Source organism: Protopterus annectens, chromosome 7.part0, assembly GCF_019279795.1.
Source record: "Protopterus annectens isolate FY-2018-M chromosome 7.part0, PAN1.0, whole genome shotgun sequence".
Lineage (NCBI taxonomy): Eukaryota > Metazoa > Chordata > Ceratodontiformes > Protopteridae > Protopterus > Protopterus annectens.
This window is the reverse complement of record NC_056739.1, coordinates 1997363569-1997390416: the sequence shown is the minus strand read 5'-3', so window position 1 is coordinate 1997390416 and position 26848 is coordinate 1997363569. Positions and strand designations below refer to the sequence as shown.

Sequence of the window (26848 nt, the reverse complement as noted above, 5' to 3'; positions counted from 1 at the left end):
CAGATAACCCAAATGTGATGATTGCAACAGTGAATACACTCAAGCATCTACATTTATGGTAAGTGTACACAACTGTACTTTATTAGAAGGCATGCTTGGCTCAGGGAGCAGCCTCTTTCTGAACCTGTTAAATCTAAATTGCTGGATGTTCCTTTGCACAAATGGACATGCTCCACCTCAAGAAAACCAAATCCCTTAGAGCTACACTTTCCAGGGATTTAAACCTCAGCACAACAATAAATAGGACATGCTGGAGGGATAGATTCATATCCCAGAAGCTTCTATCGCTCTGGAATAGAATCCCAATCCATGTTAGGCAGAGCCCCTCATTGACCCTCTTCAAGAGAAATCTTGACGAGTGGATGGGAAATCGTAAATTTACTCCTGGGATCACTTCTATGGCCCTGCTGGACAGAGGCTCAGGAATCTAATCAAATCTAAAAGGGAGGCGAAAGCCAACACATTCTGGCTAGGCTTATAAATGCCCTAGGGCAGATAGCCTAGTACCTACCTATGAACAAAGACAATCTTTTTGGTAATAAGGCTGAGGAGGTACTGAAGAAGTTGGAGGATAAGGCGAAATCTATGCAAGCTGTAAAAGATTTCCTTCAGGTTCAGCCTCCTCAGTTTAGCAGGCATTATCCTTCCAAGAATTGGTCTTTCCCTGATCCTGGCAAGCAGGGTCACTCTAGGCCTAGGGGTTTCAGATCTTCCAGAGGGCAGGCTTCTGCCCCTCAAAGGGCTAAACAATGGCATTCTTCTCCTGCTAAATCAGAGTTCTAAGCCAGCTTCCCAAAGCAAGCATTCTCAATGACTCCGGCCTTCTTGTGCCTACCTCTGCGAGCCCTGGGTTTCCTTTGGAGGGAAGGCTTGCCAGGTTCGCAGAGGTATGGTCTACCATCACAGATGACAAATGGGTGCTCAATATAGTAAACCAAGGTTACAAGTTTTATTTTCACACCTTCCCTATTCTACAAGGGTACCCAGACATACCCAAAACTCTCAGGACAGAGGTAGAAAATCAAATTTCTTCTCTACTGACTATGGGGGCTATAGAGCCAGTTTCTGCAAATCAAGCAGACCTAGGTTTTTATTCAAGACTTGTTCTGGTACCCAAAAAAGGGGGAACCTGACGCTCTATTCTGGATCTGTCTGTTCTAAACACTTTTCTTGTGGTTCCCAAATTCAAGATGCTCACTCTTCAACAGTTACTACCCATGCTGGGCAAGGATTCATGGCTGGCAACTTTGGATCTCAAGGAGGCTTATCTGCACATCCCAATAAGGGAAAGTTGCAAGCAGTTCCTTCGTTTCAAGGCTGGGGAGCAACACTTTCAATTCTCTGCACTGCCCTTTGGCTTATCTACTGCTCCCAGGGTTTTTACGAAGTGCCTGGTTCCAGCCATTGCTTTTTGCAGGCAGAGAAACATTCAATATATATCCTTACCTGGACGACTGTCTCATTTAAGCAAACTCCCCAGAACAACTAGAAAAGGATTTGGACTTCGTGAAGAACATTCTCACCTCTTTGGGTTACACTCTCAAGGAAAACAAGTCAAAGTTAGTTCCTACAAGGGAAATTGTTTTTCTGGGAGCGAGTCTGAATACAGCCACCCAGCTGGGATCTAAACCTTGTCATCACAATAAATAAAACATGCTGGAGGGATAAGTTCCTGACCCAGAGACTCCCGAGACTCTGGAATAGACTGCCCATACATGTCAAGCAGAGCGCCTCTTTGGCCCTCTTCAAAAGGAACCTTGATGATTGGATGGGAGATAGGAAATTGGGATCACATCAGTCGCCCTGCTAGACAGGGGTCCAGGGAAGTAAATAGTGTGGGAAGAAATAGCCAGGGAATTGTTATGGCTAGGCTTGTATAGACCCTAGGGCCGATAGCCTAGTACCAGCCTATGAACCTGTGGTATTCTTCCCTCAAGAGAAGCAAGAAGATCTTTCGGCTTACTTCATGAACTTGGCAAGCATGACCCAGCTCTCTGCAAGGCAATTCCTGCAAGCACTGGGGTTCATGGCTTCTTGTATTCTGATAATCCCATATGCAAGGCTGAATATGAGAAAACTTCAATGGTACCTCAAGAATCTTTGGTGTCACCACACACAGGATTTAGACTTGATTCTTCCCCTAATTCTCTGTCTACAAATGGAATTCCTCTAGTGGGCGACAGCCTGTTTTCAGAATAATTTATTTATTTTTATTTTTATTTTATTTTACATTTGTTGACCGGGCTAGTCCAGCTGGATAATTTCCATTTTCAGTGGAGGCCCGGGGAGAAAAGCTCCACAGATTAAAACAAGGTTATAGAAATTGAACATTTACAATAAGTTCCTGTGACATAGACATTGAGTTACCATGCATACTTAATAGTCTAGATCAAGAAATAGAAAACATATAGTGCTATCTACGTATTGAGAAAGGCATTAATTCTTTTTAAAATTACACTCCCTTCAGGTCATTTCATACATATTAGTGTATATACAATTTTCTTTTTTTTTTTTTTTTTTTTTTTTTGAGAACAGTCATTAGGTCGTTTGTGATCACAGAGAAAGATTGCAGTTTTGAAATAAGGAAGTATGATAGTAGAAGGTAGAAGGTTGATTAGTCTGGATTGGTACAAGAGCAGAGCCAGAAGTTGTTAAGATGTATAAGGGTCTGCCTTTCCGCCCACCACCTGCTCAACCAGACTCTCACCACAGACTCCTCAGATTGTGCATGGGGGGGCTCATCTGGAAGGCAGGGGCATACAGGGGACTTGGAGCACCCAGCAGATTCATCTGCACATAAACTTAAAAGAATTGATGGCAGTGCAGCAGGCCTTGCTAGCTTTCAAGGACCTACTCTACCCTGGGACTCTGCTGATCAGGACAGACAATACCACAGTCATGTGGTACATCAGCAAGCAAGGGAGGACTCGCTCTTACCCCTTGTGCAGACAAAGCATGAGACTATGGTCCATAGCAGCTTCCATGGGCATACATCTAATAGCCCAGTATCTCCCAGGGAGGCTAAACTCCTTGGCAGATCATTTGAGCAGACATGTTCTGGATCCTCACGTGTGGCAACTGAACAAGGTCATTTTCCATCGCATTACTCAGCATTGGGGCACTCCACAAGTAGATCTTTTCTCCTCTCACAGCAATCATCTCCTTCCAACCTTCTGCACCAGGGAGTTTCACAACAAAGCTTGGAGAGTGGACGCGTTGTTCTTCCCAAGGACACAACTCTCAATTTATGCATTCCCTCCTCTGCCTCTTCTTCCCAGAGTGCTGCTAAAGATAAGGGATGAAAAACCAAAGGCTATTCTTATAGCACCAGCTTGGCCCAGGCAGCATTGGTATCCCCTTCTTCACAGCCTTTCCCAGGCTCGGTCTTGGCATCTTCCCCTGGTACCAGATCTGTTGGTTCAGGAAGCGGGAAAGTTTCTTCATCCTCATCTTCAAAACTCTGCATTTAACTGCCTGGCTAATACTTTAAATCTTTCCCAACAGGTGGTTGAAGTTCTTCATGAGGCCAGGAGGCCTAGCACCAGAAAATCCTATACAGATAAATGGAAGAGATTTTGCTCTTGGATGCAGGCTAAAGGAGAAGACTCTTCTCATCCTTCTCTTTCCCTCATTCTTGATTACCAAGCAGGCTTGCTTAATGGTGGACTTTCCTTTTCTTCAATCAGAATTCATGCTTCAGCAATTTCTGCTCATTGTTCTTTTGAGCAACCCATTTTTTCTCACCCCTTGATGAAGCACTTCCTGAGGGGAGCTTGCAATCTTAAACCTCCCAGAAGAGCTCCTACTCCTGCTTGGGATCCTAATTTTGTCCTGGAAAAGCTTACTCTACCTCCCTTTGAACCATCTGCCTCTGCAGATTTGAAGTTTCTCTCCTGTAAGACTGCTTTTCTTTTAGCTATTACTTCAGCCAGAAGGGTTTTGGAGCTGCAAGCCTTAATGGCAGTAGAACTTTTCATTATTTTTCATTCAGATCGGGTTTCTCTGAGAACTAATCCCTCCTTTATGCCTAAGGTGGTGACTCGTTTAACCCTTAACCAGTCTATTCACCTGCCTACCTTTTTCAGCAATCCCCAGAATAAAGGGGAAAAGATTCTGCACTCTCTTGATGTGCATAGACAGCTGAGATTTTACTTAGACAGGACTAAATCCTTTCAAAAATCTTAACAGTTGTTGGTTAGTTTTGCTCCTGAGGCTCAGGGTAAAGCTATTTCAAAACAAACCATCTCCAAATGGTTTGCTCATTGTATTCACTTTTGTTACCTGCAGCATGGGAAGGTTCCCCCTCAGGGTATTAGGACCCATTCTACTAGAACAGCCTCTACCTCTGCAGCTTTTCTGAGAGGTGTGCTTACTAACATAGTACAGTTGTGTTCACTTACCATAAATGTAGATGTTCGAGTGTATTCACTGTTGCAGTCCTGGTTTCCCACCCTGCATTCCCCCCCCTTTTTTTTTCCCTAAGGTACAGACTACATATTTTTATTTTTTGTATGACATGTTTCCAGGGTGTTTCCTTCCTGGGTTAGCCTTCTTTTGGGGGCTCCTGACAGTTAAGGCTAGAAAAACTGAGGAAATGGCGTCAGCTGCCTCCCTTTATACCTGACGTTCTGACATCAGTTTTACAGCCGTCATATACCAAGGACTCTGGTGTTCGGGCCGACTGAGGGCTGCCGGGAGCCGGATAACCCATATTTTAGGACTGCAACAGTGAATACACTCGAACATCTACATTTATGGTAAGTGTACACAACTGTCCTTTCTCAATCTGCGCTGCTGCAGAAATGTAATTAACATTAGTACCACTGTAGAAATTTAGTTTTATGAAACAGTATATTATTAAGCTGTCTTTAAGTTTTTGATTATATAGTAAGTTTGTCTAATGTTTCAATAATTCCAGCATGGAGAATAGTATTAAAAGCCTTGGCCAGATCAAGGTAAGCAGTGTGCACAGAATGTCCACTGTCCTCATCCTCTGTAACCTTTTCAAAGTCAAGTTTATTTTGATGTTTATTTAAACTAAGCACATTTGAGCATAATTTTAAAAGAAATGTATGCATTTGATTTACCAGAGATAAACTTTCCAGGTTAAAAAATAGAAAACAGTCATATAACCATGAAGTTAACAACATTCAAGTTGACCTCCAAGTCCACAAAATCCAAAAATAAGTACTTGGTATCCAGAGGGGTCCAAGCACCAGTCCTCTGTTTAAAAAGCTTTAAGTCCCAAAGCACAACCACGCAACAGTAGCATTAAGTGGCTCCAACGACTGTCTTGATGCATTTGACAGTCAGACTGTTCATCAGCTGGAAGCTAAAAAGTCCCGGAAATTAACTACTGAATTAAAATATTATTGATTTAATGTTAGCAGCAGAGACAGGATGGTAACACCACCACAAAACCGCACAGTTCCTTCCTTGCTCTCCTCACCTCCTCTCATACCTGTTCCAACCGACAACACACAAGCAATTGCAAAACACCAGAATACAGTCCAAAATGAAATATTCTAGTAACAGTTGAAAAACAGGATTCAAAAATTGCTGATCATAGTCCAACTGCATCTAAGAATTTCAGTGCTATTTTCAACAGAGTTTTACTTTAACTGTGTGGGACAACTCCAGGAAGCATTCTCCTTGAAATGCAACTTTTTGTGTTTTCTTTGTTACCCTTCAGTTAATAGTTCTCTCTTGTCTTCATCTTTAATGCCTTCTTATATGTTTTGTTGAGTTGTAACATTATTTAATTTGATTGTACCCAAGACTATTTTACAAAACATGAGTATGACAGTATTTATATAAAGTTAAAAAATGCTTTTGAAATGTGTTAAATATTGTCTGCATTTATCTAGCTATGTGACATAAAAAAATAAAGGATTGCAATCCTGAATGTGACACATAGAATCCAGTTTTGAGCAGTGTACCTAGTAGTTGGATAGCAAGGAGTTCGGTGACAAAAGGTCAATTCTTTTAACTTTGATGTGATAGAGAAGAGAAAGGATTGGAGAACTTCCATTGCAGGAACATCGCCCAGTCAAAGAAAAAAGTTATCGTAGATGAAGTAAACATAGCCTCGAATTAATGTACCCATAAAACAGGCTTGAAATACTCTACATGATCTAGTCGTTACTTAAAAATGCATGCCACTAGAGACACAAGGAAGGGGAAGATATGGTATGTTGTTGTTGTTTGTCTTTTGGCTTTTCCCGGTTAGGGGTCGCCACAGCGGAACTCCGGTCTGCTAATGATTGGCAGTAGATTTTCACGAATGCAGAGGTGCCAGCTCGACGCTCAACCTTCAACGAAGGCACGCCCATTTACGCATGTCTTTCGAACGCTCGCCCAACCGCGGGGAGGACATACAGACTCCACACAGAAGGCACTCCCCGCACTCCAGCCGAGAATCGAATGGGAGAACCTCTTGCTGTGAGGCAACAATGCTCCTCCGCACCACCGCGGATAAGGGGAAGATATGGTATAAGGAAAGAAAATCTTCACCAGCATCTGTTGTGTGTTTAGTGCTTACCTTGTTAATTGACTAAAAGAGTGGTCACTGATTTCCCTGGTACTGTACAGTGTGATTTGGAATGTTGTGGAGAGTAGGACTTAGCAAGCTAGTTGGGCATTGAGATGGAAATACGTCTTGCTGCTTGAAGCGGGTGAACACACAACACTTCTGACCCTGCTTTTTCCATAGGTTTCTTTATGTAGATTCATTTTATGCACTATGAGACTTGCATGGTAATTTTAAATTATGAACACTTTTGCCTCCACCCTGTATGCTGTCCATAAATGTCATTTAAGTTAGGGGCACCACTGTATCACCTTTTTGGGTGATCCCCCCCTCCCCAGTCCTGTATTTTTCCATTAAAGTAATTTAAGTCAGGAGTATCACTGAGGCACTGTATCGCATTTTTGGGTGATTGACTCTATGCATATTGCCAACCTTCACATGCTGTTAACTTTTATGTTTAAGCATGTATTATGTTATCACATAAAATAGCTCTATAGAGAACATCTGTGTTTGTTTGCATAAGCTGGTTTATTTTATATCTCCAGGTTGAACCTAAAAATGGCCCTTATAGGTCAGCATTTTTTCTTAAATAATTTTATTTACTTGTTTTTATGTTTTCAGGTTGGTAATTTACCATAAAGCCTTTGTTTTGGATTGTTCTGGCAATTACGTAAATGTCTTTTGAAATACTATGATGCATATTAATCTTGTTTTAGAAGTCTTTTGTTTAGTGTGTAAAATAAAGCAGAGAGGAATTGCAGAGGCAAAGCTCCCACCACAGAAAAGTACTTAATTGAACTTTAGTTGCTTATTTGTTTATAGTGTCTGGTATTTCTTAATAAACATTAAGTTTGTTAATGAAACTGCTTTTATTCTTTAACCAGGTAAGTCACTTGGTCCTTTACTTGCCCTTTTCAGTTACAGCACTTGCAAACAAGCACAAAGGTGAAGGACCATTTAAAGTTATCAGGCAACCAGCTTATCTTATGATATGGAAGAAAGTCAAGAGTGCCCAGAAAAAACAAGACATTTAGGTTCCACATAGTAAATAGTCTGAGCTTGGAGTTTTCCTGTCGAAATCTTAACCACCAAGCTGCAGTGTTCCACTTTTATAGTTTTTTTTTTTTTTTTGTTTTTGTTTTTTTTTTGTTTTTTTTCCAATAATAAGTCTTTATTCTTTTCCAAACGTTAATACAACACCACAACATATTTACAATATATACATGAATGCTTCCATCAGTTACATAAAATCATTATACATTAATATAAACTTCTAGATGGGTATTAAAGAAAGAGAAAATAAAAATATAGTATCAATATGAGGCTTATCCATACTAAGCTCCATATTTAGTATGTACTTCCCGGGGAAAAGTGGAACTTTTATAGAGTTTTAAATGTGGACCTCAAGGATGAGTGTAGAATAACACTATTTTGGCTTTGGTGAAAAAGCCATTTTTTTAATAGTCACTTCCATTTTCCTTGAATAACAGATGCTTTGTAAAGATAATTAGGTATGAAAAGAGGGAGTGAGGGACTGTCTTAAATGTATTCCATAGCAGCTTGTTAAAGTTGGAAATTTGGAACTGTTTTCCCTTTCTTAAACATCTCAAAGTTCCTTCCAGTAAACTGCTAGAACTTCTGTTGGTGAATGTGTAATGATATTATAATATGTTATGTTGGTATGAAGAATGTACAGTTTTGGCATAGACTTACTTAACCTTTGCTGTTCTTTACATTCAACCAGGCAGATCTGTCTTGTTCCTAGCCCGTTTATGTGGACCCAAGTAGGTAGTGTCTGTTGTAGAACATAGTGTTCAATTTCCCTTTGTGCTGTTTCTTATCAGATACGCATTCCTTCTCAAAGGCTTATCTCGCTTCTAAAGACCAATATTGCAGTGTCAATGAATGATGTATTAACCTTGAAATTTTCATTATTATTTCTGTTTTTTTTTTTGTTTTTTTTAACAGTTCTTCAGTTATTCTGCAGTTCCCCAAAAGCAGCCCTGCGCTATGCAGCTGTTCGCACACTCAACAAGGTAAGATTTTCTGATTTTCAAAAAAGTTGTAAAAATTCATTTTAATCTCTAGATCTAACACTTGGGATCCACCTTGGTGGGACTGCAACTAGGGTAATCTTTCATTCTATTCCAGTTCAGCAATTTTTTCTCAGAAGTTTCTTTTTTTAGGAGTGTACTTACCTTTCTTTGCTGACAAGTGCTATGATATTATGCACTGCACTGTAGGAAGATCTTTGCCCCCTAAGCCTGCCAGTTATTTACTGATGCTTGCTCAGTTTCGTCTCTTGATCTTGGCTTGCAACATTAAAAAGGTTCCAATTTTTAGTGTGTAAAGTAGCAAACGTAATTGATTGAGGCGGCCAGATAATTAGCCAGCATCAATGCTGGCACTGTCTGTACTGCTAGAGAAAGAAGCTTGATATTGATGTACTGGTAGAAATTCCACCAATTCATCATGACTATACGCAGATATTGGTGAGAAAAACTCCTGAATTATAACTGTCTGCCAGGAAGACTGCAGCAGTTGAAAGTATCCGTTGCTGGGATCAGGGGCAGTTTTCCACTCACATTCACAGTTCTTTGCCTGAGTACTGTCAGAACACACAGAAATGGAAGGTAAGAAAGTAGCTAAACCCTTTAGGAGCTAAATTTGTTTCTTAATCAAAATTTTGATCCTTAGATTCTGAGAGCTTATCTGACAAGAGGGTAAGGGAAAGCATGCTTCTGGCTTCCCTTTTAGTGGGTGTTTTCAAGGAAGTAATCACCATCATTATCCTGGTTGATAGGTGAAATCTTGTCTGTGACCAGACAGGTCATAGGGAGTGGATTTTTAGATTTTTTTGGCCATAGCTTTGCAGTAGTATTCATAGATTAATATTCTTCTCCACTTAGTCTTCCTAACAACAACCTACAAAAACAGCAACCTCAGCCTCCTAAGATGCTAGGATTACAGGCACTCTACAGGGTGTAGTCAGATTTAATGATCCTAATAGACCAGTCTCTTCTTCTAGTGCCAGAGCTGTCTGTTCAGATCTTCCGATTTAAGCAGCTATTTGAAGCCTGATGGGATCTTCTCCTTAAAGAATGTACCCTAATTCCAGTAGTGGTCCAGATGCAGGCTTATGTCCTCTTGCCATCTTTCATTGGCGCACCCCAGAACACCAGTTCTGTGTCACTCAGCTTCCAGCATTTGCCTGCCACCCGCACACACACAACTCCAGTGCACATCATCCATGCACAAGCTTGGCCCTGTTGGAACTGATAAAGTATTGAAGATTGTTCTTCAGATAGAAAGTGGCAGTGAGTCTTCCCCACCTTGTTTCCCACACCTGATCCAACTGAAAAACACTAGTTTGTTGAAGATTTAGGCTTAAATTCGATGTGGACTAGCCTGTTGTCCCTCATTCCTTCCTGTGAGAAGTGTCTTTGTGAGTACCTGGAGAAGAGAAAAGGGAAACCTTGTTTCTCTCCTGTTGTGAAACAAGTCATTAAGGATGCCTTATATGCAGTCTGAAAGCATCTAGATTTTGTTCCTGTGGCTGTCAAGAAATTTGTTGCTTCTTATAAATCCCTGGTTGAAGGGAGAGAGAGTCTGACCACACATCCTTGTGCTCCCTGTTATGGGCACATTGTAGAACCCAGTGACCACAGTACTTTCTTGCTACCTTGACTCTAGACAAGGGTCATGTAGCCTTGGACAGAGTTGGCAATAAAGTATTTTCCTATGATGAGTTCGGATTAGAGTCCTCAGCTGTTTTATCTGTCTAGATTCCAGTCCTGCCTAGCAGACCAGGCAAAAAAGGAGCCTTTCTTTTCACTGAGTCTTTATTCAAGGAAGAAGTGCTTAAGATTCTGTCAATGACATCCAGAATAATTTTGGAGTCCTACTCTATTTCAGACCATGCTAACTCAATAGTCAGAGTGGCAAGATTATAATTTAGCCTGCATAGGGCAACTTGTTGATGTCATCCTCCCATAAGGAGGAATTTGGGTAGTAAATCCCAGTCATTTCTTTCAGGGGGGTATTATTAGGTCTTTTCCACCAGTGGAGATTTTTTAAACACCTTTATTGAATTAGCTCTTGTGATATAGATAAACTTACATTTATATAAAAGTAATCAAGCTATATTAACAAGTTCACATTTATAAACATCATATGTTATGTATCATGTAATGCAAACGGCAATGCTTAAATTATTCAGTTCCTGCCCTCTCTTATACCTCATTCCTCTAAAATATTTTTCTGCATGTATTTTTCCCACATTTTCCAATTTTGTACGTGTAATTTACTCTTACCCTCTTCTAAAGATCCCACTTCCTGTTCTTTTATCTTTGTTATGGTATTTACTACTTCAAGTATAATTGGTTTAGGTTTTGATTTCTAAAATTTTTTTTTTTTTTTTTTAGCAACCACCAGAATTAAACTTAAGGCCTCACTATGTCAAATCCTGTATCACAGCTCAGAAAATAATTTCCTTATATGTTCTTCATGTTTCACTGTTGCAGTCATCACACTTGGGTTATCTGCCTGCAGGTAGCCCACAGTCGGCCCGAGTACCAGAGTCTTGGGATTTCTGAGTCGGATGTGGTCGCTTCTTCCATGACATCAGGTCTTCAGGGGTATAAAACAGGCACCCGACAACATTACACCAGTCTTTCTTGCCAAGAAGGAGCCCGAAGCAGAAGCAGTTCGCAAGGACTGCTACCTGAAATTTTCGTAAGTTTTAAACCTGAAGTCTTCTAAAGCTAAGTACCCCGTTAGGGATTCTTTTTTCTTGCTCTAACCAATGTCAGAAAACGTTAACAATTGTCTTGCCTGTGGAAAGCAAATACCTCACAGAGATTTTCATTCTTACTGCGTCACCTGTTTAGGCCCAGACAATGGTGTCCCTCGCTGCCAGTTTGTGCCTTGTTTAACACCTGAACTATTCGCCGTTGGTCTATTTTTGTCACTAAATTCTTTCGCTCTCGTTCTCCGTATTCCAAAATGGCTTCAATAAGCCATCCGACTACCAATCTTCCGATAAAGCATAAAGCTAAAGACAGAGTCAGACCGCATAGGTCCAAAACTGCTGACGACACTTCCGTTAAGCTAGTCGCCAGTCCGCCGGTACTCAGAGAGGTGTCTTTGCAGCTCCTGATGCCAACAGGCCTCTGCTGAGACCCATTCGGAGTCCGGTATGCCGCGAGATGCTTCTTCGACTATGGAACCTGCGGATGTCTCTACCTTGGATGGGTCCAGAGCCGCTGTGCAGGCACCGGCTTCTGAGGGTGTATTCTGACCTACTGATGTTCGCATTAAACTGGCAACTTTGTTTTCAGCTAAAACTACCAAGTTTCTCAGGCCCAGAGTACACACTACGCCTAGAAAACCGACGAATAAAGTGCATCTCAAGCTTCCATGCCACACAAACAAATGCTTAGAATGGCTGAAGACCTTATCGCCCTAATTAGAGGAAGCCAGCCTTCCCCTGCTAAGAGACAGAGGGTTGAGTTTCTTTCTGATTCTACAGACCAGAAGTCCGATGACTCTGACCCTTCTGATTACCAAGGCATACCTTTATCAACCTTTGAGGATTCAGATGCAGAGGAATCCATTCCCTCTGCCTCCCCTCCAGATGATTTTTCTTTTGGTGAAACCTTGGATACTTTGAGAGCATTTCCGCTGGGAATGCTAGGACTATCCTCAGTCCAAAAAGAGACTCAAAGAATTTTTAGAGTTGCCTCAGCACAGGCCTGTAGCTATACCCCATCCTGGGTGATGTAGATGATGTCTTCATGGAATCCAGTCTTACTCCAGACACTTTACCACTGGCCCCTAGAAAACCTGACAGGTACTACAGAATACCTGATTCTCACAAATTTCTCTCTAAGAATCCTACTGCGGATCCAGAGACCATTTCTTAGGGACCTAAAGGTATTAAGGCTATTACAGCCAAAAACCCTACTCCTTCAGACAGGGATTCCAGAGTTTAGACAGATGGGGTAAGAAGGTATATACCTCTGCAACTCTTGCCATTAGGGCATTGAAGTGCCAGTTTCACATGTTGAAGTACCAGCAACATATTATGGAACTGATTAAACAAAAAATTGTTATTTCCAGATTGTGCAGAAAATAAAGATTTACAAGAGTTAATGCATTCTGCAAAACAAGTTAGTAAGCGTACTTTGCTGTGTGGCTTTGATGCCCTAGAAGCATCTTGCAGGGCTGAAGTCACCGGGTCTGTACTGAGAAGGCATGCTTGGCTGAAGGAACAAACCTTGCCAGACCATATCAAATCAAAATTACTAGATGTTCCTTTAAGTCAGGACAGTTTGTTTGGCACCAAAACAGAAGAGGTTCTTAAAAAGATGGAAGAAAAAGCTAAATCTATTCAAACTGCTAAAGAATTCTTACAAGTGCAGCCACCTAGATTCAGTAGGCATTTGCCTTCTAAAAACTGGTCCTTTCCAGCCCCTTCCAGGCCTTCTCAGTCCAAAAACAGGGGAACCAGACCACCAAGACTACAGTCTTCAGGGTATGCAGAGATCTAAACTCAAAAACGGAGTGGTAAGCCACCCCTTATGGAAAAAGTTCACAATGACTTTACAATTATCCTTCCCAGCCCTGCCCAACTACTTGCACCCCTAGGAGGAAAACTTACCCTTCATGCCAAAAACTGGATGTCCATTGCTCAGGACCGATTGGTTCTAAACATTGTATCCCAGCGGTACAGATTCTACTTCCATTCACTGCCAACCCCAAGCGGATTTCCAGACCTTCCTCCTAACCAGTGGACAGAGGCTCAAAAGCAAGTACTTTCCATGCTCAATATCAGGGCCATTCAACCTGTTCCACTGCTACAAAGATGACAGGTTTTCTACTCCAGACTGTTCCTGGTGCCCAAAAAATAGGGCTCTCGGCGCCCTATCCTGGATCTATCAATTCTCAACACTTGGTTGCAACATTCAAAATGGTTACCCTGCAACAGCTTCTCCCTATGCTAGCCAAGGATGCCTGGTTAGTCACCCTAGACTTAAAAGAAGCTTATCTGCACATCCCCATAAGGGAGTCTTGCAGGAAGTGTCTACACTTCAGGGCAGGCTCTATGCACTATCGGTTCTCTGCACTTCCCTTTGGCTTATCTACTGCGCCCAGAGTATTCACAAAGTGCCTGGCTCCAGCCATTGCATACTGCAGGCAGAGAAATATCCAAATTTTCCCATATTTGGATGATTGCCTGATTCAGGCGGACAGTCAGGAATTGCTACTTCAGCACCTGGCATTTGTAAAAAGACTCCTATCTTCATTGGGGTACACCATCAACGAAAAGAAATCACAGCTGGTGCCCAGTCAAAAAATTGTATTTGTGGGAGCAAGCTTCAACACAACTTCCCAGATGGCATTTCTCACTCGAGAAAAACAGGTCTATTTGAACAACGTCTTCAAACAAATGGCCACCAAAACCCAGCTATCTGCAAGGAAAATACTGCAAGCTCTAGGATTCCTGGCCTCATGCATTCTGATAATTCCATATGCAAGACTGCATATGAGGAAACTTCAGTGGTACTTAAAAAGTCTTTGGAGCCAACATTTTCAGGACCTGGAAACAGTCATTCCTACCATACCTTGTCTAAGGGCAGAGTTCCTTTGGTGGGCAGAAGCATGCAACCACAACAAGGGACTGCCTTTCACTCAACCCCTCACCATCCAAATCCTGATTACAGATGCATCAGACTATGCATGGGGGGCTCACATGGCAGGCAAATGTATTCAGGGCAAGTGGAGCCCAGGACCAATCCTCCTGCACATCAATCAAGAAGAGATGTTAGCTGTACAGTATGCTCTGACAGACTTCAAATACCTAATCCTTCCAGGACAGCTGCTGATAAAAACAGACAACACCACAGTTATGTGGTACATAAACAAGCAGGGGGGAACCCATTCCTACCTGCTCTGCAGGATAGCCATGGCCTTGTGGAACACAGCCTTGAGCAACCAAGTGCATCTACAAGCTCAATTCCTGCCAGGCAAACAGAATTCACTGGCAGACAACTTGAGAAGAAATCTCCTGGACCCACACGAGTGGAAATTGGAGCCCAACACCTTCAACTTTCTAATCCTGAGGTGGGGGACACCGGAGGTGGACCTCTTTGCCTCTCCCGAGAACCACCAGTTGTCCAATTTTGCACCAGGAACCCTCACAGTGGGGCCTGGAAGGTGGATGCCTTATCCCTCAAATGGGAAAACCTTTCAATTTATGCCTTTCCACCTCTTCCCCTCCTTTCAGAGGTACTACTCAAGATCAGACAGGACAGCCTAAGGTCAGTTCTTATTGCCTCAGACTAGCCACTCCAGCACTGGTACCCACTCTTATGCAGTCTGACAACATTGCCATCCTGGCACCTTCATCAGACACCTTCCCTGCTGTCTCAGCATGAGGGGCAGATTTTGCATCCACAGCTGCAAACCCTAAACCTTGCAGCCTGGTTTATCCCCTGAATACTCCACCACCAACCCTCAGCAAACTGGTACTGGATGTCATTCTTGAGGCCAGAAGACCTAGTACTAGGAAATCATATGCTGAAAAGTGGAAAAGATATTGTTCTTGGAATCAGTCTCAAGGAAAGGACACAGCTGTGCCCTCCTTACCTCAAGTCCTTGATTACCTAGCAGAGCTCCTCCATTAAGATTCATGCCTCTGCCATCTCAGCTCATTATAATACTGAGCCCACCTCTGTTCTCTCACCCTCTCATCAAACAGTTCCTGAGAGGGCCTAACAACTTAAGGTCCCCTAGGAGAGCACCCACCCCTGCCTGGGACCTTAACTTTGTACTGGAAAAGCTCACGCTTCCCCCTTTTGAACCTGCGGCTTCAGCAGAGCTAAAATTCCTTTCTTGGAAAACAGCCTTGCTTTTAGCCATTACCTCAGCTAAAAGAGTGTCTGAGTTAGAGGCACTAATGGCTGTGGAACCCTTCATTATTTTCCATGCTGACAGGGTTTCCCTCAGGACTAACCCGTCCTTTATGCCTAAGGTGGTCTCCAGTGTGGCTCTAAACCAAGCCATCCATTTACCAACCTTCTTCCCTAATCCTCAAAATAAAGGGGAAAGGATCTTGCACTCCTTGGACGTGCACAGACAGCTCAGGTTCTACCTTGACAGGACTAAACCTTTCAGAAAATCTGACCAGCTGCTAGTCAGCTTTGCTACAGGGGCAGAGGGCAAGGCCATTTCAAAGCAAACCATTTCCAAATGGATAGCACACTGCATCCATTTCTGCTACAAGCACCATAGAAAACCCACCCCACAGAGGATCAGAACACATTCCACTAGGGCTACTTCCGCCTCTACAGCATTTCTCAGGGGAGTCCTTACCAGGGACATTCTGGAAGCTGCAACTTGGAGTTCTGTACACAGCTTCACCAAGCATTACCACTTACCTATTTTTAATAAATCCAGAGCTGGATTTGCTACAGCAGTCTTACAGGGCCTGTTAGCCAGCCCTAACTCCTCTTGACTGCCTCCACCCTTCCTCAGCTTTGGGAATCAACCCAAGTGTGATGACTGCAACAGTGAAACACGAAGAACATAGTACAGTTGTGTACACTTACCATAAATGTAGTTGTTCGAGTGCATTCACTGTTGCAGTCCTGGTTTCTCTCCCTCCAGCCCCCTGTTTTTCTCTATCCTTTCTACCTATCCTCTATATGGCCATTTTTTGTGGCAGTGGTATTTACTTTTTACTGGTGATGTTCCACACCATATACTAGCTTCCTATTTGGGGGGCTGCTGACATCTGGGGCAAGAAAAACTGATGTAATGGTGTTGGCTGCCTGTTCTATACCCCTGATGACCTGACTTCATGGAAGAAGCGATGGCATCCGATGCAGAAATCCCAAGACTCTGGTATTCGGGCCGACTAAGGGCTACCTGCAGGCAGATAACCCAAGTGTGATGACTGCAACAGTGAATACACTCAAACATCTACATTTATGGTAAGTGTACACAACTGTACTTTACACTCATTTGCTCATCCAGTATTCCTGACAGAGTACTCTGTAGGGAATTGTAAGTTTACCAACTCATTACACTCATGAAACATGTGCTCAGTTACCTCTTTCTTCCCCATCACATCTCCAACATTTGCCATTTACCTGATGAAAACTGCCTGGGGTATAAAAGTATCTGTGGAAACACTTCCATGCAAAAATCCTAAATCTTCGAGATTTTGTTGCATATTTGGGAGCTTTGCATATATCCTCCCATTGTTTTTTGTGAATTTCATATCTAATGTCTTTTTCTCAATATTTTCTGACCTCTTCTGACTGATTTCTGTAGTTATCTTGCAGTATTTTATGTGCCTTGTTAATTATTCCCTTGTCAACAGCAGCTTCTGTTGTAGATTCAGTTGGGTTGTCTTTCATAGGATCATAGCAGATTACTAGGCTATTGACTCAGAGGTCATTTTAAGCCAAGCCATTTCAACCCAGTGTAGTACCATAGAGGTACTTGGTCAGTACCCAAGATTGCATTTAGTGTTGACTGCCCATGTCCAGGAGGGTTGTGGGCACTATCCCCTGTAAGAATTTATGGTGCCCCATCCACTTATCCAGGTTCTTCTTGAACAGTGTCATAGAGGAGCTGTGTTTCACATGAACTGGTAGCCTGTTCCAAAGATGTGGCAGTCACTGGGAGATAAATCTGTCCCTCCAGCATGTCCTATTAAGTCACAGGCCATATTTAAGTCTCTGGAATGGGTAGCCCTAGACCTGTTTGATTTACAGGTATGTAGCAAGTTTATTAGGTTTGGGTCTGGGGTTGCTCTTTAGGCCAGACATAAGGCTCCCCCAAGAAGTCTTTACAATACGGAGTATAATGACAGGGATTTTAGTTGGTCCGTGTAAGGCACATGCTGGAGGCCCTTGATGATCTTTGTTAGAGGTCTCTCTAAATGCTGTAGGTGTTTAGTACAGTACATAGCAAGTGGGCGTTGTACTCCATTATGGGCTGGATAAGTGCCGAATATAGGGGGGGTTATAATTTCTTTTGCTCTTGAGGTGATGCCTTTACTAATCAAGTGAGCTACATGGAAAGCTTTCCTTACAATGGTAGACGTATGGTTGTCGAAGTTACGGTTGCAGTCAACCTGTGATCCCAGGTCCCTCACCACTTTATGGGTACTTAGGATATTGTTATTTATTTGATGGTGTGAAGGGACATTGTTGGACCAAAGGGAATGATGATGCATTTCTTTGCATTTGGTTTGAGACCATGACTAATACACCAGTCAGTGGTCTGTGTGAGACCATCCTGGAGTATACTGACATTATTTAGGGCTGGGGTGTCCAACCTTTTCACTTGCAGGGGCCACATTGAGTCAACAGAAGTTGTCTGGGGGCCGCATGTAAAATATATCATATAGTTAACTGTATTGTTGTCGCGGGCGACCAAAGTCGACCCCCTGGCTGTATTGTAAGTGAATTTGAACAATGAATAAATGTAATAAATGCTTAATATTTGTTCTGAAATTCAATCTCATTCAAATTCTTAAAAAAACAGTGAAATCTAACATCTTAGTTTAACATCAAAGTTTATTTGTAAAACAAAAAAATTAACAGGTACGAACCCTTCAATTTGTATGAGATCATACCTGTGATTTTGCCGGTTTCCTAAAGATGTCCATGTCTTCCATCATGTCCTTAATGCCCATATGATATGTTGTCCAAAGCGCTCATGTATTCTTCTGTTTCTAGCTTTTGAATCTGTCCCTGAAATTATTCAAGACATGCTACATCTGGTCAGGCTGGTCTGAAGATGAAAGAAGGTTCATCAGTGGTATTCTCAAACTGAGCACTCCTTTGGAAAGGCACATTTTTAGCTTTGGAATCTGTTCCTGAAATATGGCTCTGGCAATATTTCTTGCTTTTGCACTGCTGTCTGGTCAGGCTGGTCTGAAGAGGAAAGAAGTTTCTTCAGTGGTATTCTCAAACTGAGCACTCCTTTGGAAAGGCACATTTTTAGCTTTGGAATCTGTTCCTGAAATATGGCACTGGCAATATTTCTTGCTTTTGCACTGCTGTCTGCTCAGGCTGGTCTGAAGATAAATGAAGGTTCATCAGTGGTATTCTCAAACTGAGCACCCCTTTGGAAAGGCACATTTCTAGTTTTGGAATCTGTCCCTGAAATATGGCACTGGCAATATTTCTTGCTTTTGCACTGCTGTCTGGTCAGGCTGGTCTGAAGATAAATGAAGGTTCATCAGTGGTATTCTCAAACTGAGCACCCCTTTGGAAAGACACATTTTTAGCTTTGGACTCTGTTCCTGAAATATGGTTGTGGCAATATTTCTTGCTTTTGCACTGCTGTCTGGTCAGGCTGGTCTGAAGAGGAAAGAAGTTTCTTCAGTGGTATTCTCAAACTGAGCACTCCTTTGGAAAGGCACATTTTTAGCTTTGGAATCTGTTCCTGAAATATGGCACTGGCAATATTTCTTGCTTTTGCACTGCTGTCTGGTAAGGCTGGTCTGAAGATAAATGAAGGTTCATCAGTGGTATTCTCAAACTGAGCACTCCTTTGAAATCTGTTCCTGAAATATGGCTGTGGCAATATTTCTTGCTTTTGCACAGCTGTCTGGTCAGGCTGGTCTGAAGATAAATGAAGGTTCATCAGTGGTATTCTCAAACTGAGCACTCCTTTGGAAAGGCACATTTTTAGCTTTGGAATCTGTTCCTGAAATATGGCACTGGCAGTATTTCTTCCTTTTGCACTGCTGTCTGGTCAGGCTGGTCTGCAGAGGAAAGAAGTTTCTTCAGTGGTATTCTCAAACTGAGCACCCCTTTGGAAAGGCACATTTCTAGCTTTGGAATCTGTCCCTGAAATATGGCACTGGCAATATTTCTTGCTTTTGCACAGCTGTCTGGTCAGGCTGGTCTGAAGATAAAAGAAGGTTCATCAGTGGTATTCTCAAACTGAGCACTCATTTGGAAAGGCACATTTTTAGCTTTGGAATCTGTTCCTGAAATATGGCACTGGCAACATTTCTTGCTTTTGCACTGCTGTCTGCTCAGGCTGGTCTGAAGATAAATGAAGGTTCATCAGTGGTATTCTCAAACTGAGCACCCCTTTGAAAAGGCACATTTCTAGTTTTGGAATCTGTCCCTGAAATATGGCACTGGCAATATCTCTTGCTTTTGAACTGCTGTCTGGTCAGACTGGTCTGAAGAGGAAAGAAGTTTCTTCAGTGGTGATGCGCAGCTTGCAGGAATGATGAGACTTTTACTTCTTAAAAAATGAACAATTTGTATTTTTACATTTGTTTCACTGACTAACAGAGATGGTGGAACGCGTTTAACTTTGGTTCACCCACTTACTATGGAGCCACAAAGAACATGGTAATATGCAACAACACACTCCAGTTTCACAAGGTAATCTCACGCCTGCTTTTTTGCAGTTGCCTCTCCAATCTGCATGAGTGCACATTTCAGCTGACTACTTGCACAGATCCACTCAATGAGGCATAACATCATCAGATAACACCTTTTTGTATTTCTTCCTTAGATTACTATAGATCTCCAACTTGAGGTTTTTCCAAATGTTTGCTGAAAATTTTGAAGGGGTCTTCCAGTGTTTGTTACATTTCTCAAATTTAAACAAATAATTGACTTTATTAGTAGTGGCAGTGTTTATTCGTGAAACCTGTTCACAAGGGTGCATCCAGGCACAGACCTTCGCAGAATTCAAACTTATTGGTCCTAGTTCTTGTTATACTTAAGTGTCCATATCAGGAGGTTCAGGCTGTCAAGTCAGGATTGTTCTTTTGTGTAGAAGACAAACATTATGAGCATAACCTTTTTAATGTGAACACTGAGCTTGTCTTTTTGATACCAGTGTGTCTATATCGGTTTTGATAGAGGTAGTGGCGATGCGAAGAGTATTTTCAAGATGCTCATCTGAAATTTGTGTTCTGATTTTATTTTTTGTATACTTCATACGAGAAAAAAAATGCTCGCAAATGTATGTACTCCCCAACAGAGATGTCATGAACAGGGCATGTTCGTGAAGTGACGGATATTTTTCTTTGGGTAGGTATAACTTATAAAAGTCCAATAAAGACGCGTGCAGAAATTTTTCTTTAAGTTGCATATCTGACTGCAGTTCTATGCATTCCATTTGCAGGTTTGCAGGCAACATGTTGATGTCAACTGAGAATGGAGTAGCAAATATACTGAACTGTTGTTGGTGTTTTCTAAAATCTTGAAATCTACTCTCAAACTCCTGTGATAAACTATTAAGTAATGCCGCATATTTTTCAGTATTTACATGGCTTTGCTCAGACAGCGTTTCAAAGTGAATGAAGCTATTGTTCTTCATCTGACAGTGCCATAATTTCAATTTCACTTCAAATGCGGTCACTGTTTGAAACATGTCATTTATTAATAGGTTTTCCCCTTGGAGGCGCAGGTTCAGGTCATTTAAATGAGCAGTGATGTCTACTAAGAAGGCTAAATCAGCCATCCAGTTTGCATTTTCAAATTCAGGTACAGGCTTTCCTTTTGACTCCATAAAGGACTTTATTTCATCTTGTAAATCATAGAAGCGTTTCAGCATTTTTCTACGACTTAACCACCTCACTGCAGTAAAGTACAAGATGTCTCCATAGGTAGATTCCAAAGTAGTCAGAAACTCCTGAAACTGGCGGTGATTTAATCCTCTGGATCTTATAAAATTGATTGTTTTAATAACAACATTCATAACATTTTCCATTTTTAAAGTCTGTGCAGACAAATTTTCCTGATGTATAATGCAGTGGTACTTCATGAAAAACACATTACTGATCTGTTTTGCATCTTCTTCCATCAGTGTTGTTAGTCCTTCCTTCTTTCCAACCATAACTGGAGCACCATCAGTTAGTATGCCAGACAGGTTTCCGTTGGTCAAGGAAAATCTTGCCAGTGTTTCTTTTACTGCCTTGTACAGATCAGCAGACTTCGTTGTGTCTTTCAGTGGAACCAGACAGGCCAGTTCTTCAGTAATACTGAAATCGTTGTCAATACCACGAATAAATATGGCAAGTTGTGCCGTATCTGTAACATCAGTGCTGTCATCCAAAGCTATGGAGTAAAACTTGAAAGTTGCACACTGAGATTCCAAAGTATTTTCAATAGATTTGGCTATATCTTCCACACGCCTTGCGATTGTCTGGTGTGATAAACTGATTTTAGAAAATTTTGATTTTTTTTCAGGGCAAATTACGTCTGCTACACTTTCAAGGCATTCTTTAACAAATTCACCATCGGCAAATGGCTTGGATTTTTTCGCAATTAAATTTGCTACAACATAACTTGCCTTCAGTAAAGAATCCGGCTGAGTAGCTGATTTTCGAAACAGCTGTTGTTGAAATGTAAGACTTTTTTTTAATTCTGATATTTTCTGCTACGGCACACTCCTTGCAATTCACTTAATTTGGGGTGCATTTGAATATAATGCCTTTTCAAATTGTAGTCCTTTAAAATGGATACCACTTCTCTGCATACTAAGCAAAGTGCTTTATTGTTAGATTCAACAAAGAAGTACTCATCAGTCCATTTTTTCTGAAAGACTCTCCTTTCATCCGCTATTTTTCTTTTCATGCTGGTTTTGCTTTGACAGGATGCAGAAGCCATGCTGAAAAGTAAAAAAGGAGTAACTATTAACTACTTTATTCCTAGTTATATAATTTTTAAAACAATGGCTAGTAATTTACATTAAAAAATAAGGAAATAAAAATGAAAACTATCCATAGTTGTAGTTATGTAGTATATGTTAATGGTGTTGGAGGGATCATTTCACATCCGCAACATAACACAAAAATATCCCTTGGGTGAATTTACAGTAACCCATCCAGTTGTCCAGATTACATTTGAGGAGGGCCAATGAGGCACTTTGTTTCATTTGTAGTACTAATGCCATTAGTCTTCAAAACAACCATTACGCATAAAGCACATCACATTTACTGTGACTGTTGGTCTGTACTTTGTGCCAGTAATACTGGGCATTTTGAAAAGTTCTTCATATAATTCATGAAATTCAGATGGACTGCGATAGAGCTATGAACATGTATGGTTAGCATGTAATCAACAGTTTCTTACTGCTACAAGGATGGCAGCTTTCAATGACATAATCAGAGCTGTACCATCAAGTTAAATACGGTGTACTTTGCATGCTACCCAAGAAAACTCATTCACTTGCAATGAAAAAAACTGGCACACACTGACACTGTCATTAATTCACTACAGTACTACCAATTCACACTGGGAAAACCACTCCAGCCGTCCCAAGTAGGTAAAATGTCAACATTAGCAGCCCTACAGTACTACAATCCACAAAATTAAGCCAACAAATTTGCAATAAAGTAAAGAATTCACATCACTGACTTAATAAAACAATTCTGAATAAGAGGGTCTCACCCAAACAAATGACTGGTGCCAGAAACATGACCACAAGCCGAATGCCAACAAATGCATCATCATCCCTTTTGGCCCAAAGTGTTGGGGAAAGCGGCTGTAAGGCTTGCCAGCCCAGCTAGATGTTATTTTGTACATAATTCTATGTCATTTTTGACTATTAATATAATTCCTATGCTTGTCTTACAAATGTAAGTAAACTATACATATGTGTACATTAAACTATTGGTGCAGAAGTGTGTGTATGTTCTGTACTGAGCTTCAAGAATGTAACCAGTGTACCCTGCTGGAAAAGAACAGAAATGTGTATAATAACTGTATACCTGTGCAGGTGTGTGCTGTAATGGTAGAAGTTGGAACATACAGAGTTAATTTGCAAACTAAGAAAAGAAGTGAATTGTTTTATGACTGTGTTTATCTCATCAAGAAGACAGGATGTCTACACTGCAGCCAGAATTTCTATTGTCTGGAAACAGAATAAATGACAGGCTTCAAATGTAAAACTGTTTGTTTTATGACTTCCAGTTCTAGGCACATTTCTGAGAGATAAGTAACCTCTCTTAGGGACAGATTGGAATATAGCAAGATTATTAGATGTTTTCTGTATTTGAGACTGTCCTGCAATGTTGTTTAAATAAAATATTTCCTGCGATTCTGAACTCTGTCACTTTATTCATTGAGTTATTGAATATTGTCTTATTCTTTTATTGTTTATTATTAAATATATTTAAACCTTTTAATTGTGGCTGGTTTGTTTATTTAAGCTCTTACAGTACTTGACATTGTATACTCCACTCCAGTAGCCTTACTGTTGGTCACACTTGCCATTTGTATAATAGTAACATCACACAGTAGGATTGGTCACCCTTTGGTGTGGGCCATATAGTAGACAATATGTAAGGATGGTTAATAGTGATTACTACCTTATAGTCTGGGCAGAAGAGGGCATAACTAGTGAACCTGTGCCAGCCTTCCCCAGGTGTGTATGTGTGTTTGTATGTAAATCAAATCTCAAAGTGTGTTTGTGTTTGTATATAAATCAAATCTCAAAGTGTGTGTGTGTGTGTGTGTGTGTGTGTGTGTGTGTGTGTGTGTGTGTGTGTATGGGGCGACATACACAAATCTCAAACCACCCCTGATAGCTGTTGGAATGCTGGCACATCCGAGCTAACCCTCTCTCCAATAATGGGAAATACATTGGCCAATTTGACCAGATTGGACCTGATAATAGACAGACAATGGGGGCAAAGATAAGCAAAGAAAATATCCTACAAAATAAATACATTACTCACCACTGCCATTCACCAAGTAATTACAAAGGTAGTAATTAATCCCAAAACTTGAATATTGCCTTCCCTTAACAGTCTTCTGTTCAGCCTAAACAAGATATGTAGAATGATGTTGTGACGTCTTAGAAACCCTGAATTTCAACTGCATTCCACTTTGATATATAAATTATTATATTTAAACTTAGGTCCACAATGCAGAAAAAAGAAACTCTGAATCAACTTATAACCATCCCTTGAAGTGAAAATGAGGCTGTGTCACTTTCCCAGCCCTGATCTGTTTTATCTGCTAATAAAAATGTCTCCTTTTATAACTCCATCCATGCTGAAATTACAATAATCCTGCTTAAAAGCTTTAGAAATGCTCTCCTTTCGCAATTAGCGGGTATTCCATACTATATAACTGCTTCAGTGACAGTAGCTAAGGCTAAGCAGTGCCCAGGCAGATGAAAAGAAATGCACTGTTGGCTAAAAAATAGTTGAGCATTTTTGTGCTGAATAAACATTATTTGAAGCTATTAACATCTCTGCTTTTTTACCTCTGTATATAGACAAAATGTATTCTTTTCTTTAATTCACTGCTTTTATTATACTAAGTTTTCTATAATACCAGGCATAGATGCTCTCTGCACACTTTTAATGAGAAGTTTCTAAGTATCATTATAAGCATCTGTAATTTCGGCATTAAAGAAACCATTATGCCGCTAATCAAGCATTCACGGTTTCAGGAATGAGCTGAATCAATTTTAAAATTTGGCTTCAACCGAGGCCTTTCAGCTTTATATGATCAGTCAAATATATGCCCATGCTAAAATATTTTATCTTTCAAAAGTATTGCACTTAAATATTTCTGTCATAATGCCTTGTTTTGTATGCAATTTGCACTCATGAGTAACACATCCTTACTTCTGTAATTGCAACAGGCAGTTGTGAAATTCAGGAATGCTTCAAGCATGAATGCATTGAGATGTTCACAGACTAGCTTACATAGTCAGTTAACAGACAGACACCTATTGGAAAAGGCCACAATCAATAACATATTGACTTTCATATTAGTTTGATGGACTTACTAGACTAGAGATTTAAACACCCCTTTCTTTTGAGTCATTTTGCCTATAGACAGCACTGAGGAATAACCAATGGAACAGTATAACTGAAATATTGCTTAGCAATCTATTCCTCATCTAACAGACAACACGTACTGCTTATGACTTATTTAAAAGGTTCTTTAAATATATAAGTTGAACAAGGGAGTAAGCAGGAAGAAAGACTAGAAAATGTGACTGTATTTTCCTTTGGCTAGCAAGAGAAGGAGGTATTAGTGAGACCTAACAATTTAAAAGCATTTAAAGAAGCGCAGTTACAGCAATCAGAGGTCAGTAATATGCGCTGGTTGTAATGAATTATTCAGACTGTGCATATTAACAAGTACTTTTACAAATTAGTCATAGTTCAGTATATTACAGTTCACAAAACTGGTTTGTTGAATACGTTAGAGGCCATCAAATAAAAATGACTGAATCAAATTAAGCCTAAGAAAAGGAATAATCTATCAAGCAAAAAACATTCTGCTCCCTCAAAGTTCACAAAGCAGAGCATAACAACTACTTCCTTCACACAAAGCTCATAGGGCAATTCTAAATAAAATAATCAGATGTGCTGTGCAGTTACAATGGCCTGTGTTTCCAGCCTGGTACGAGTTGCAAGATGATGAAAATCTAGCCAAACAACCAACTTAACTACAAGCACGAACCAAAATAATTTTCATTTAAAAGTGTACAAAATTATGCAGCAAATCGAGCACTGCAAAACATCCAGGACTGGTTTATTAAAAGTCTTCTGTAGATGCACACATTTTATTTCACTCATGCATTCACTTTTTCATGTGCTTTGAAAAATACATATATATACAGTTGCATTTCACACAGTGCAGTCCGGAACATCTCACTAGTAAACTTCAGTAATCCCTCCCTTTTAACTAATACCCATTTTACACTACAATAAACAATTAAAAAAAAAAAAAAGGTCAAACAGATCCAGCAAGACAAGCTGGTGGAAAGAGAAACTCAGAATTACTAACTGAAGTGTCAGGCAATACATTTTACTGTTTCTCTTTCCACCTGCCTGAGTTTCTTGCTTCACTGTCTCTATATCCTTGTTTATTAGGTCCATGATGATGCATTCCATAGCTTTGCATATCAGACTCATCAGGTTAATGGGGCGATAGTTCCCAGGGTCTGTAGTTGCTCCTCCTTTGTGGAGAGGGATAACTGTAGCAGTGCGCCATTCGCTAGGGACAAAGCCTGAAGTGAGGCTGTGATTGAACAGGGCACACAGGTGTGGTACCAGTTCATTCTGTAGTAGTTCATGTAGAACGCAACCAGGGATATTGTCAGGTCCCATAGAAGCTGTATTCTTGGACTTTGACAGTGCTGTTTTAACCTGTGCAGCAGTAATACTGGGTGTCTGGCAATCTACTGGTATTGTGATTGGTCCTTTGGATGGGGTATAAAATTGGCACTAAATCTGTCGGCCAGTATACTGGCAATATCTGCACTGAACTGGTTGTGGATGGTACCACCTATACTCAA

The 26848-nt window shown here is 40.8% G+C and overlaps 1 protein-coding gene across 1 annotated transcript in view; it reads left to right on the top strand.

The window, feature by feature from the left end:
• Positions 1-26848, top strand: part of COPG1 (COPI coat complex subunit gamma 1) — a 1279491-nt gene that overhangs the window by 630404 nt on the left and 622239 nt on the right. The window contains exon 11 of the mRNA XM_044078421.1: positions 8498-8565. Coding sequence (XP_043934356.1) covers positions 8498-8565 — 68 coding nt within the window. The remainder of the gene's footprint in view (positions 1-8497; positions 8566-26848) is intronic.